General features: G+C 37.5%; 1 protein-coding gene across 2 annotated transcripts in view; it reads right to left on the reverse strand.

The window, feature by feature from the left end:
- NBAS (NBAS subunit of NRZ tethering complex) overlaps window positions 1–12,230 on the reverse strand; it is a 277,261-nt gene that overhangs the window by 168,458 nt on the left and 96,573 nt on the right. For both annotated transcript variants that reach the window (XM_032497057.1, XM_032497056.1), the window contains exons 22-23: window positions 6,648–6,731; window positions 2,325–2,478 (exon numbers count right to left, since the gene is read on the reverse strand). In XM_032497057.1, the coding sequence (XP_032352948.1) occupies window positions 2,325–2,478; window positions 6,648–6,731 (238 nt within the window). The remainder of the gene's footprint in view (window positions 1–2,324; window positions 2,479–6,647; window positions 6,732–12,230) is intronic.

The following is a 12,230-nucleotide window of genomic DNA, read 5'->3' on the forward strand; positions in this document are numbered from 1 at the left end:
AAATTGCTCAGACAAAACTAGCCCAAACAGGATCTTTTTCTTCATTGGCCAGAGACAATAGTAAACTACATGCGTTTGTAAACTCCTGTAAATCATATGACGCACTGGTCTTAAAAGACATTCAGATACATGGCATACAACCCACATTTGCCTGTACAAACTACAAAAATGCACCTCATCTACTCACTTGAGAGCTTTCTTCATCAATTACCAGGTGAGTTTCTCCTTTTAGCAAAGTCATAACGCCTTTGCCTAACGTGACTGATATGAACTGGTCATTTCCAGATACATGATATTGGTCTATGATTACAGTTCTCAATGGGAGCAGAACCGTCCACCAGGAGGCATTCTGGAAACCTGAGGAGGCATTTCGGTCCATCCCAAGTATTAGTGGAACTTACTGACGTTAAGTGAGAGGACAGCAGGAATGCTAGGCTAGACTTCCCACAACGTGCAGGGCAGTCCCACCCGACCACCTTGTCCTAATTCCTGCCTACCTTTTCAAACGTCCTGAAGAAACATGCTTCCATGAGTTGTTCACATCCCAGACAGTAATCTGTGGTGATTTACCCCAACAAGACAACATACCTCAATCTGTGTGCATCGTCAGCTATCTGGTTCACAGTATTTCTCACTGGCTTTGCTTCCTAGTGCAGTCATGACCAAGCATTTACATATTTATCCTACATGTTACAGTTATTATACTAATTTTTTTTTGGAAATTATTTCTGTAAATAAGATATGTCTATGATTTGCACATCAGGATAATAAGGAAGCATTACAAAATATTTCCTACAAAAAATACTATGGGTCTGAGAATTAAGAACCATTTTTTTAGATTAATTTATCTTGCTTTCAATCATTAAGATTTATGTATTTGACACAACATTGTAAAATGATTATAAATCAATAAAAAAGTTAAAAAAAAAAGATTAATGTAACTGTCCATTTTTATATGGACTCTGTAAGACAGATTACACAGAGACCTGGATTTTGTCTGGCTCTGCTCCCAAGTGTCCCTGAGCAAACTGTTCACTTTCTTTTCTGTGGACTTTAATTTATCTGTCTATAACAAAGAATTAAATAAGCCATATCTCCTCCAGACATTTTTATTCTGGTATCTTAAAATCCTACTAAACATTTTCAAATGTCCTTAGCCATCTTATGATTGAAAAGTCAATCATAAATATTCTTGGCCATTCACTCAAAATTTTGATCTGTAATATTACCATCAGCTCCAGCAAATAATTCATCTCCAATTCTGTGAATACTAAAAATAGGAATTAGATCAAGGAGAAATTCAAAAAGGCTATCAAATGGAGACACAGGGCCATGCCAGACACACTAAGTAGAAACTTAAACAAATGGGTTTATTCCTTCCTATAGTACAGCTGCTCATCAGACCCTCTGGACTCACCCTTCCTGTCAAGTGAAAAACTGTATGGTAGGACAGGAAGTCCAAAGCCAAGACTGCAAGTAGAATGAAAAAGTCATCCATTGGCCAGACCCTGAATGAGATTTCAAAGGGCATTCGGCCATTCTTTGCTCCAAATTGCCAACTTCTGTCCTCTAAGATGAGACAACTTTTGCTTACATTTGCAGAGAACTCAATTAGCATAATTTTTAATGCTCCTTCCTGTTTATTTTCTTTGCTATCATTGACTCTTGTGTAAAAACTAACCCCCTGAAAAACCTCAGGTACAGAAAAGGTAGGTAGCAGGTCCAGAGTCCCCAAGTCTACCAGTGGAAGAGTCAAGATTCGTATTTAAGTCTTCTAAGGTTCACAACCCTTGTCTCTCTCTCCCACATCCCCTCTCTGATAAAGCTGTCTCGCATCTCAGTAAAGGCACATGGGAACTGAGCGAAATTAGGCTTGGACTTAAGGAAAGCATTAGAAACAGAGCTTCAAACAGGGATCCTAGAAAGCAAGTAATAATCAACTGCATTAATGTAATTTAATGGGAGACTAATCAAGCATTTTTATGTTGATACAATCTTTTAAATTAAAATGGCATTAAGCCTATTAAGAACATATGGAAAATCTGGAAGAGTACATGCATATTTTGCAGCTTACATTTTAAAGAAAGACTTGGGAAACTTTTGTTGTATTTGTTTGCTCTTTAGGAATCAAAAAAAAAAGACACAATAGCTTCTGAGGAAATGAATAAATTATTAAAAGTACTAAGATATACTCATTTCATCCCTTGCAAACGATGTACATGATCGCTGGCACTGCTGTCAGCAGCCAGAACATGCACAGGATCCTGAGGGTCCGGCACAGCACCGCCAGCATCACGGAGCCACAGCTGGCAGTCTCCCCTCACCTGTCGAGCGTAGTGCTCGATTTCCTCCGCTCTGGCCTGATACCAGTCCGTCACCTTTCCCACTGCAAGCCGGCAGGTCCTGTACGGCAGTAACTCGGGCTGCGCAGCATACAGGAACTCACTTTCATCTGGAAGACTCGGCTCAACCACCTTTCTGCCGAGCACAAAAAGAACAGTTAGTAACTGACTGAGATGCTGGGGGAAAGTATAAATTTGTGAGAGAGGGAGACAGAGACAGAGCGACGGGGAGAGAGGAATTACTGAGACTGGCAGCACGTATGTATATGTGAGTGTGTGCGTGTGGATTGTCCTGTATGTATGTGCACACTTACAAGATAAATGGGACATTTTTTGGAGGCTTAATTTATTTTCCTATTAGTTTTCCCAACTTAAAAAAAAAACAGAATGAACAATAAATCAAAAAGAGTATGCCACAAATCAATCAAACAAGTATTAAATAAAACCAGAATCACCCTGGGAAGCGTTAACAAAATGCACGTGGCTGGGTGCCTGCCACATACCTACTAAATCACAATCACTTGTGATGGCCAGCCAGGCCTTGTTTAGTGGAAAAACACCCCCAGGTGATTCTGATTCAAATATAAATTAAGAAGCCTTGTTTTGCATGTTCATAATAATAAGAGGAAATATACCTTATTTATGTTGATAATATAACTTTAGTGGGCGTCAGCAACATAGTAGTGCACTGACATTTGCAAAATAAGAAACTAACAGCATCTAGAAGAATGTACAAAGGGAGCACATCACAGGGACCACATATTATGAGGAGCTTTTATGAGGATGGCCCTGGCCAATTGCCTTCACAGTTAAGGACTAAAGAAAAAAATTAAACTAGGATATTTCAGATAGAAATAGGGGGAAAGGCCATGTTCCATTAGGGACACTCAATCATCTAAAGCAAGTCAGTAGTGGATGACAAGTGGTATAATTGTTACTATTATAAGGCAATGGGCTTTGGAGTCAGAACTGAAGTGCAATTCCATCCCTGAAAGCTGGGAAACCTTGCATAAACTACTGAGTTAATACTAGTCTAAGATTTCATCTTATACATATAAAAATGGGAATAATCATCATGCAAGAATATCCAAAATAATATTAAAGCACAAAGAGAACACTGTTTGGCACAGAGCAGGTGCTTAGTTTTTATTTGCAGGTAGTACTTGCACTGGAATTATTAGCAGTTATAATATATGATCAGACCCAAAGCTCACAAATCTCCACGTGCCTTAGTCAGCCCACTGTGCTTACAGCTGGTGGTCCTTTACTTAACCAGTCTCACAGCTGTCATTAACATTCAGACCAGTGACTCTTTCCCCATCGCTGCCACACAACAGTCACATCCCTCCCCCTGAAATCTTCCCTTTAAAGCTACCCCATTTCAGGGGAAAAATACCCACAAGCCACTTTGAGTTCCTCTGAGAATTTTTTCAGACCTTATCTTATCCCCCTCTCAGCACTGGGTTTAACCACCTTCTCCTTCTAGAGACACGCTTGTCTCTCATCCAGCGTGCCACACTGTCAGGCCACACCGTCTCATCTTTCTGGTCGCTCCTTTTCAGTCATCTTTGCCAGAGCATCTTCCTTTAGCCAACCACTGAACACCAGCTCTTCCACAGACTCCGGCTGCCCCCTCTTCTCACTGAGCCCTCTCTAGGTCTCCCCTTCGACTCTACGATATAAATTACCACAGACATTATGACGACCACCATATTTTACCCCTACCCGAGGCTTCACTTCAAAGTTCCAAAATCTTCCTTCTATTTGCTCTTCGATGTTTTCTCAGGCATTACAAATGCAACAAGATCAAAACTGAATTCATGATATCCTCAGGTAATACAGTCATCTTTTTATAAACAGAAACCTGATCATATCATCCTTATGCCTACTTTTATAGCTCGTCATCTGCCTTAAAATATTCTCGCCTCATCCTGGTGCCAGTCTCACTTCTGCTCTGTACACTTCAACATGTCTTATCTTCAGTCCCCAAAGGGGACCTCGCCTTGAGCCTTCCAAATGTTCTCCCTTCTGCTGAGAACACTTCCTCCACTCACTTGCCAAACTCACCCTCCACTAGCTAAATGCTCTTCAGCCCTCACATCTCAGATTTCACACCACTTCCCTGGGAATATCTTCCTTGATCTCCACCGCGATTAAGTCTCCCTGTGAATGGTCCCAATGGTCCTGCCCTTCTCCATGACACTCATCACATTAGTCGCTTACAGCAGCAGCATCTTTCCTGCTAGATGACACACTTTACAAGCACAGGGATTACACGTTTTTCTTCCTTGGGTATTCTTGAATCCAACAGAAGACAGAATTAATCACAGTTGACCCTTGAACAACATGTGTTTGAACTGCATCCACTTACACGTGGGGTTTTCTCCCACAGTAAATACTGCAGTACTACACCATCTGTGGGTGTATGGGAACCACAAACACGGGGGGGAGGTCAATCACAAACTATAGGCACATTTTTGACTGTGCAGAGGGTCAGCACCCCTAAACCCCTGCGTTGTTCAAGGGTCAAGTGCAAACGAAAAAGCAACAAGATACCCCATAACCAAGCTCATGGAGACAGAGAACAGACTGGCAGTTGCCAGAGGTGGAAAGTGCGGGGTGGGAGAACTGGTTGGGTGGAAGCAAAAAGGTAATAAAATAAATGGATTAAAGAAAGATATGTCCTGAAAATTTGCATTCTCTTCAAAAGCACCTTTTCTTTTGTCAGATTTTTCCTGGCTTTTCATTGTTATAGTTTGAGGAGTTCCAGAACTGCAAGTTTTGCTTACAATTGAGCTTGCTGTGCTCGGTCTGAGAAGAAACCACCTTATTCCTTTCATTCACTTGTTAGAATCATAAAAAGGCACAGGCTAAGGAGAACTGGGCAGTATGAGACAAATGGAACAGTGCTACTCTGTCAAAAGCACCATCTTAAACTGAGAGAACTGTGGTCAAGTGTCACAGCACCTTTCCCTCCCACCATGTCCACTGGCATCAACCTCCTGCCCTTTTCCATTTATCTACTGCTTCAACTCTCATTACAACTGGGAAATGAGGACTCCTAGTTAAACACAGCTGATACATACCAGGCAGCAAGCTCCACTTTTTTCTGAAACTCCACTGCAATGACAGTGAAAGATTTTTCAAGGGGAGCAGAAATCAGGTAAATGCTCAAAGAGGAGTGGAGCACATGGAGTAAAAAGAAACTAAACCATTATCTTCCCTTGGAGCAAGTCCACAGAAAAGAGCCAGAACTAAAAAAATCAAGAAGCAGCTCAGCAGTGAAGTTATTCAGACTGGAGTAAATGCCAACAGAATCTTTTAAGAGAACTGAAAGTAGCTGCCCCCAGAGAGAGGATACGAGGAAGGAGAACAAAGGAGTCCAGGATTTGGCTTTTTCTCTTTTTTTTTTTCTTTTTTAAACAAGATTTGTAGAAAACTTTAAATCTTTAATTTGCAAATATATACACAATTTTAATAAAAAATTAAATTTAAAACATAATTTTTTTAAAAGAAAGTAACGGCAAAAACACAGTGGGATATCCAATTGCTATCACAATAAGACTCTTTGGAGTGAAACAGGTGACTACAAGTTACATATTCATTCACTCAGACATCAAAAATGAAGATACGAAATGAAGGGAAACTGCCAACACGAGTGCTAACATGGAGAGAGCTTCCAAATTTCACTTGTGGTGATTACAGAACTGGCCAGGGCTTTTATTTATCATTTATCAGACACAGAATTTTAAAAAATCCAAAAGCATAAGAAGACTCATAGCAAATGTAAAACCAGCCAGGAGTGTTTACCTGACTCCGAGGAGTGGCAGGCAGAGGGACTCAAATGCTCCTTAAATGGACTTACAGCCCCACACCCCCTGCCCACCCACTTCCACCGTACTGGATGCCTCCATGTTCTCAGGCTTTCCATGGTTAAATCTTTTAAAAGTGAAAATTAAAACTCAATCAAGAACAAAACTGCATGCAGACCATAATAACAACTATGAAAAATACACCTGTATGTGTCAAAGAGCAGAAGAGACTATCTCATAATGAAAAGAGTTGTTACATAAGGACCACTTTTAGAATAATCCCTTTGCAGCATTTAATAGTTTTCCATTAAAAAAGCTTTAACATACCTAGAGTCGGGTAAAGGTTTAAAAAAAATAAAAAATAAAAAAAACTTTATTCCAACTCTCAAGCAGGACTACCATCAAGTAAACAATCATCCACCCCACCTTCCAGGGCATTCCGTTCATCCACCCGACAAAGATATGAAGAGCCCTCCTGCTGGCCCGTTCTTACCTGCACTCCATCCCCTCACACCAGTCTTTATCTCGGTGTTTACGTTCGTGCCAAGGAATGATCATCAAGGAGTCATCGCTACAACTTAAAAAAAAAAAAAGAAAAGGGCATAAGCATTTAAAATACATGTTACCTCAGTGACTGGCTACACAAGGAACACGGTGCAAAAGTATGTAAATAACCTTAAATCTCCACGATTCCTGTTTACGGGACATGAAGTGGTACATGATACATATCGTATACAATATGTAAATGCAAAATACCAAATGGCTGATTTTTCTTTGATCATAACATGGTTCAAAAAGAAAACGAAAATTCAAAACAAAAAATGAGGCAAGAAACTAAAGGATGGTATGGGTTCATTCGTATATTCTAAAGTATTTATCAAAAGCCCGTGTTTCTGTTCTTAATGCCAACATAAATGGTCCCTTTCCCTCAAAAGCTTACACACTAACTTCCTGCGATCACAGAAATGTTCTACAACTGTGCCATCCGCTACAGAGACCACCGGCTGTATGCACTCTTACAAACCACACGAAATGTGACACTGATACTAAGAAAAGTTAATATTATTTAATTTTAATTAACTTTATTCAAAATTTAAATAGCCACATGTGGCTGGTGGTAGCCTAGACCTAGAGGACAGGTAACAGCAAGAGTGAAGAAATAATTTTGCAGGTTTAAAACTTCACTAACAAATGACAGAAGGAGAATCTAAGAGGCAAAAATAACTCCTGATTGGACGGAGTTAAGAATAAATTAAAAAAGGGAGAATGAGGTAAAGACAGCAGAGTAGCGCAAAGCAATGTGCTCCAAATAGAGGCCAAGGGAAACAGAAATGCATCTGCTTTTAACCAGCTATGCAGTCTTTGGCACATGAGTCTCAAAGTGAAGCACTTCAAACATTATCTCTAAGGTACCTTCAGCTCTAATGTTCCATAAATCCATAAAAACTCAACTGAAACATCCTGAATTAAGAATGAAGACAAAAATTCTAAAAACAAATTTCAACTGCCTTGCTTTTACAGTTCCATAAAGCATCTTATTTCATCTTTGAGTATCACAGTAGCATTCTCCTAAAATCTATCATAGCCCCAAGAAAAGGGCTGCGCTTTTGTGTATTAGGAGGTTATGTTTTGCACCTTCTTATCTTAGTAAGTTATAAAACATGCCTTGCACAAGAAATTACTTCAAGTGTTTGGAAATTATGTATGTGAAGAGATTAGTCTTCATGTAAAAGGTGGTAGGAGCCCACTGTGGGGTTACAAGGAACAGAGAAGCTAAAAGGGTCTGGAAATGAACAGGGTGGATTCATCAATCAACAGCATCCCCTTTGAAGTCATTATTATTGGTGCAAATTATTTGAAGTCAAAGTTCCCCATTAGGTATTCATAATAAGAAATTTATTATATACTATTTTTTAAAACAGTATTTTACCCACTTTTTAGCTACCATGTACTGTCCTAGCAAACTGTGTGCCAGGGGTACATTTTCGAAGGCCTGTTGAGTTCACATTTTTAAGTTTCAGAATCATATAGACAATTACTTAGAATGGATGCCACAATCACACTATTTCATTTGTCACCAAGTAGAAACCTATTTTATTTTCTTCCACCTCAGTAGCTAATATGTTATCACAGATCACTGAAAAGAAAAAAAGATACCATTTGGATACAGTGATGATAATAATGCTCACTCTTCCACCATAAGAATAAATTGTAGCAATGAATTGAGGGACAAGGGAAAAAAAATAACGTAGCCAACTATTACCACTTTTTCTAATTAAAGCAGACACTGGTTCCATAAGCCAAATCCAAAATGTTTTCCAAAAAATCTGAGAAAAATGCATCATAAGTTGAGATTTGTATTTTCTACACAAAGTACATACTAGATACAAGGGATATTACTAAAATGATTAGTCATGGTGTGGGACTCTCAGCAAAATAACATTTATTTGGTAGCTAAAGACTAGAAAATTGTAAAGCTGTGTCAAGCTTCAATGAACAGAAATGGGTAAGAAAACATCTATGTTTATCAAAACACCCATTAAAGACAAGTTCGGCTCTGGCTCAATCCAAAGAGGAGGCCTGAAGAGTCCTAGGTTAATGAAGTATTTTTGCTGCATTTTCAAAACACAGCACAACTCAATGTTTCTAAATGCGCTGATCACCACTGACATAATAAAAGTACTCATAGTAACACATGAGCGATGATCAGCAACAGCATGAGCTTCCATATTTACTGACCTCTCACTACAGATGAGGCAGGATGAAGGGCTTTTAATACACAATACCTAACTAGTCCTGCCTATCTAATAGGGGATATTACCTTCCTCATATTATAGTGAGAAAATCCAGGCCCAGGTTAGCTTGCCCCTCCTCATGGCCAATACAGGACAAAGCCAGGGATTTAAACACAACTCGACAGGTAGGATCCAAAGCTTACGCCTCTAGTTAGTAGATGGCCACCAGGTTAGACCTGCGCAGAACAGGCAGAAGGCCATGTGAGCCTTCTCAAATCTGAATTCAGGAAACGCAATATGGAACTTTTACGTGTGTATTTAAAGCATACATTAACTGAGATATAAAACCAACCTCAACACCAGTAGTTACTAGTACCAGTCTCACATAATTAAGGTACCAAATATGGCTTGATCTTAGGTCTGATCACCAACACTTAACATAAAAACAAAAAACAAAACACAAACAAAAAACTTTTAGCTCTTTCATTTTCTTCCAGAATGTTTCTACAAAGGAAATTACTTTAAAGCAAACTTGAGGAGTTTAAAATGTTTTCTATAAAAACATCACTTCTTTATCATGACTCAAATGATAGCTTTTAAGAAACAAATGGGACTTGTTCCCCAGTCAGAATGTAAATTCCTTAAGGGCAGAATTTTTGTTTCTTTGTCTTTTGCAACATCCTCAGTACCTAAAATAGTGCCTAACATTCAGCAGACTCTAAAATAATGTGCCAACTGAATGAGTTAACTGACAGCACAACAAAGGTTTTTTTTAAAGTGATCTCATGAATATCAAGAAATTTCAAAATTGGAATACAGCAGTAAAAGGGGACAGTTTGTAAATTTAAAAGAACAGATATGTCAAGGAGGTACACGGATATGGAATTTGTCGGTCTAAGAGAACAAGAATATTTTCCTAATATAGTTTATTATCCTGATGAAAGGGTAAACTGTACTGGGGATGGTACACATCTACAATCTAGATAATCTGACACGTAATGTTACGCTTAAGGGGGAAGAAAGATTTCAGAATATGTATTTCCCTAAATCTGACCATTCTTTACACTTCAAAGTAATTGATCATTCTTGTCATTACCTTTTTAAAAATCCCCAAATTTTAGCTACTTATTCTTTCATAAGGTAAACAGAATGATAGAATGCTTAATAAAATTCAGAGGAAAACTTTTACATTAATTGTGTTCACAACAAAAATATTAGTCATGTAAATTAATCACTAAAGGGGGTATGTGAAATTATGGTTCAAAAAAATCCCAGAAAATATAACTGCTTCTTCTAAAGAACCATAGAGAGTCTGGTTAGTTGCAAAGCTTATACTTTGAATCTAAAGTTCTATAAACACAAAACAACATTTATATATGCTTTATTTCATCTTTTTCTTCTATTTTTTTCACTTTGCTAGGGAAGACTTAAAATTTAAATGTATCATACCCACTAAAAAAAAGAGGCACATGGTAAACTTAAATTACCTCTTTACAAAATAATGGCTGCTTTTGCTAAATTTTAGGATTCATTATATTAGAACCCTGTTCATTGTTTTATTCCAAACAATAAACTTTGCTGGTGTCATTTAAAGGTAACATTTATCTGTCAGCAGGAAATGATTACAACAAGTTCTATTATGTTCAACTACTCTTTCACCAATTATTCCTTACACTAAAGAAAATGTTTTATTTCAAAGAAATTTTATCAAGAATAAACTTACAAAAAGTTCTTTTATTCGTGTTCTATGCCTTGGAACAAAAGGCTAAACAGACAGAGTACTACTGCTAATTGCCACCTTTCATGCACTGGTTTTAAGATGTGAAGTTATATTTATTTCTATTATTTAGCATAGAAGAAAATATTCTGGTTAAAAAAAAAGAACAAAAAATAATAATAATTTGGCCTACGTGTAGTACTACACATAGTTATTATCACTGAACAAGTCAAACTTGATCTGTAACTCAATGGGAAGCCAATTAAAAAGCTAGTTATACAAGGAGAAACTGACACTAATACAATAATACTAGGGGACTTTAACATCCTACTTCCATCAATGGACAGATCATTCATACAAGAAAAAGAAATAAAAGGCATCCAAAATGGAAGGGAAGAAGTAAAACTGCCACTATGTGCAGATGACATGATTCTGTATCTAGAAACTCTAAACTCTCTACCAAAAACCTATTAGAACTAATAAATGAATTCAGTAAAGTTGCAGGATACAAAATTAATATACAGAAAACTCTTCAATACACTAATAACGAACTATCAGAAAGAGAAAGCAAGAAAACAATCTTGTTTAAAATCATATTAAAAAGAATAAAATGCCTAGAAATAAAACTTGATCAAGGAAGTGAAAGACATGTACTCTGAAAACTATAAAACACTGATGAAGAAAATTGAAGATAATACAAAGAAATGGAAAGGTATTCCATGTTTATGTATTAGAAGACTTAATATTGTTAAAATGCCCATATTACCTAAAGCAATCTACAGATTTAATGCAATCCCTATCAAAATACCCATGACATATTTCACAAAAAAAGTCCTAAAATTGATATGGAACCACACAAGATCCCAAATAGTCAAAGCAATCTAGAAAAAGAACAAAGCTGGAGGCACCATGCTCCATGACTTCAGACTATACTACAAAGCCACAGTAATCAAAACAGTATGGCACTGGAGCAAACACACACCACACACACGCATCCATAGGCCAGAATAGAGAGCCCAGAAATAGGCCCATACACACATGGTCAATTAAACTTCAACAAAAGAGGCAAAGATACACAATAGGGAAGACAGTCTCTTCAATAAGTGGTGTTGGGAAAACTGGACAGCTACATGTAAAAGAATTAAATTAGAACATTTCCTCACACTATATACAAAGATAACTGCAAAACGAATTAAAGACCTAAATGTAAGAATGGAAACTATAAAACTCCTAAAAGAAAATATAGGCCAAACACTGAATGTTAAGTCACAACAAAATCTTTTTGGATTTGTCTCCTCAAAGGAAACAAAAGCAAAAATAAACAAGTGGGACCTAATTAAATTTAGAAGCTTTGCACAGGAAAGGAAACCACTGACAAAGCAAAAAGATAATCTACTGAATGGGAGCAAATATTTGCAAATGATATGATCACTAAGGGGTTAATATCCAAAATATATGAACAGCTCATACAACTCAATATCAAAAAAACAAACCCAATTTAAAAAATAGGCAGAGGACCTGAATATACATTTTTCCAAAGAAGACATACAAATGACGACCAGACAAATGAAAACATGCTCAATATTACTAATCAGAGAAATGCAAATCAAAATCACAGTAAGAT

This window comes from Camelus ferus, chromosome 15, assembly GCF_009834535.1.
Source record: "Camelus ferus isolate YT-003-E chromosome 15, BCGSAC_Cfer_1.0, whole genome shotgun sequence".
In the NCBI taxonomy this organism is placed as follows: Eukaryota; Metazoa; Chordata; class Mammalia; order Artiodactyla; family Camelidae; genus Camelus; species Camelus ferus.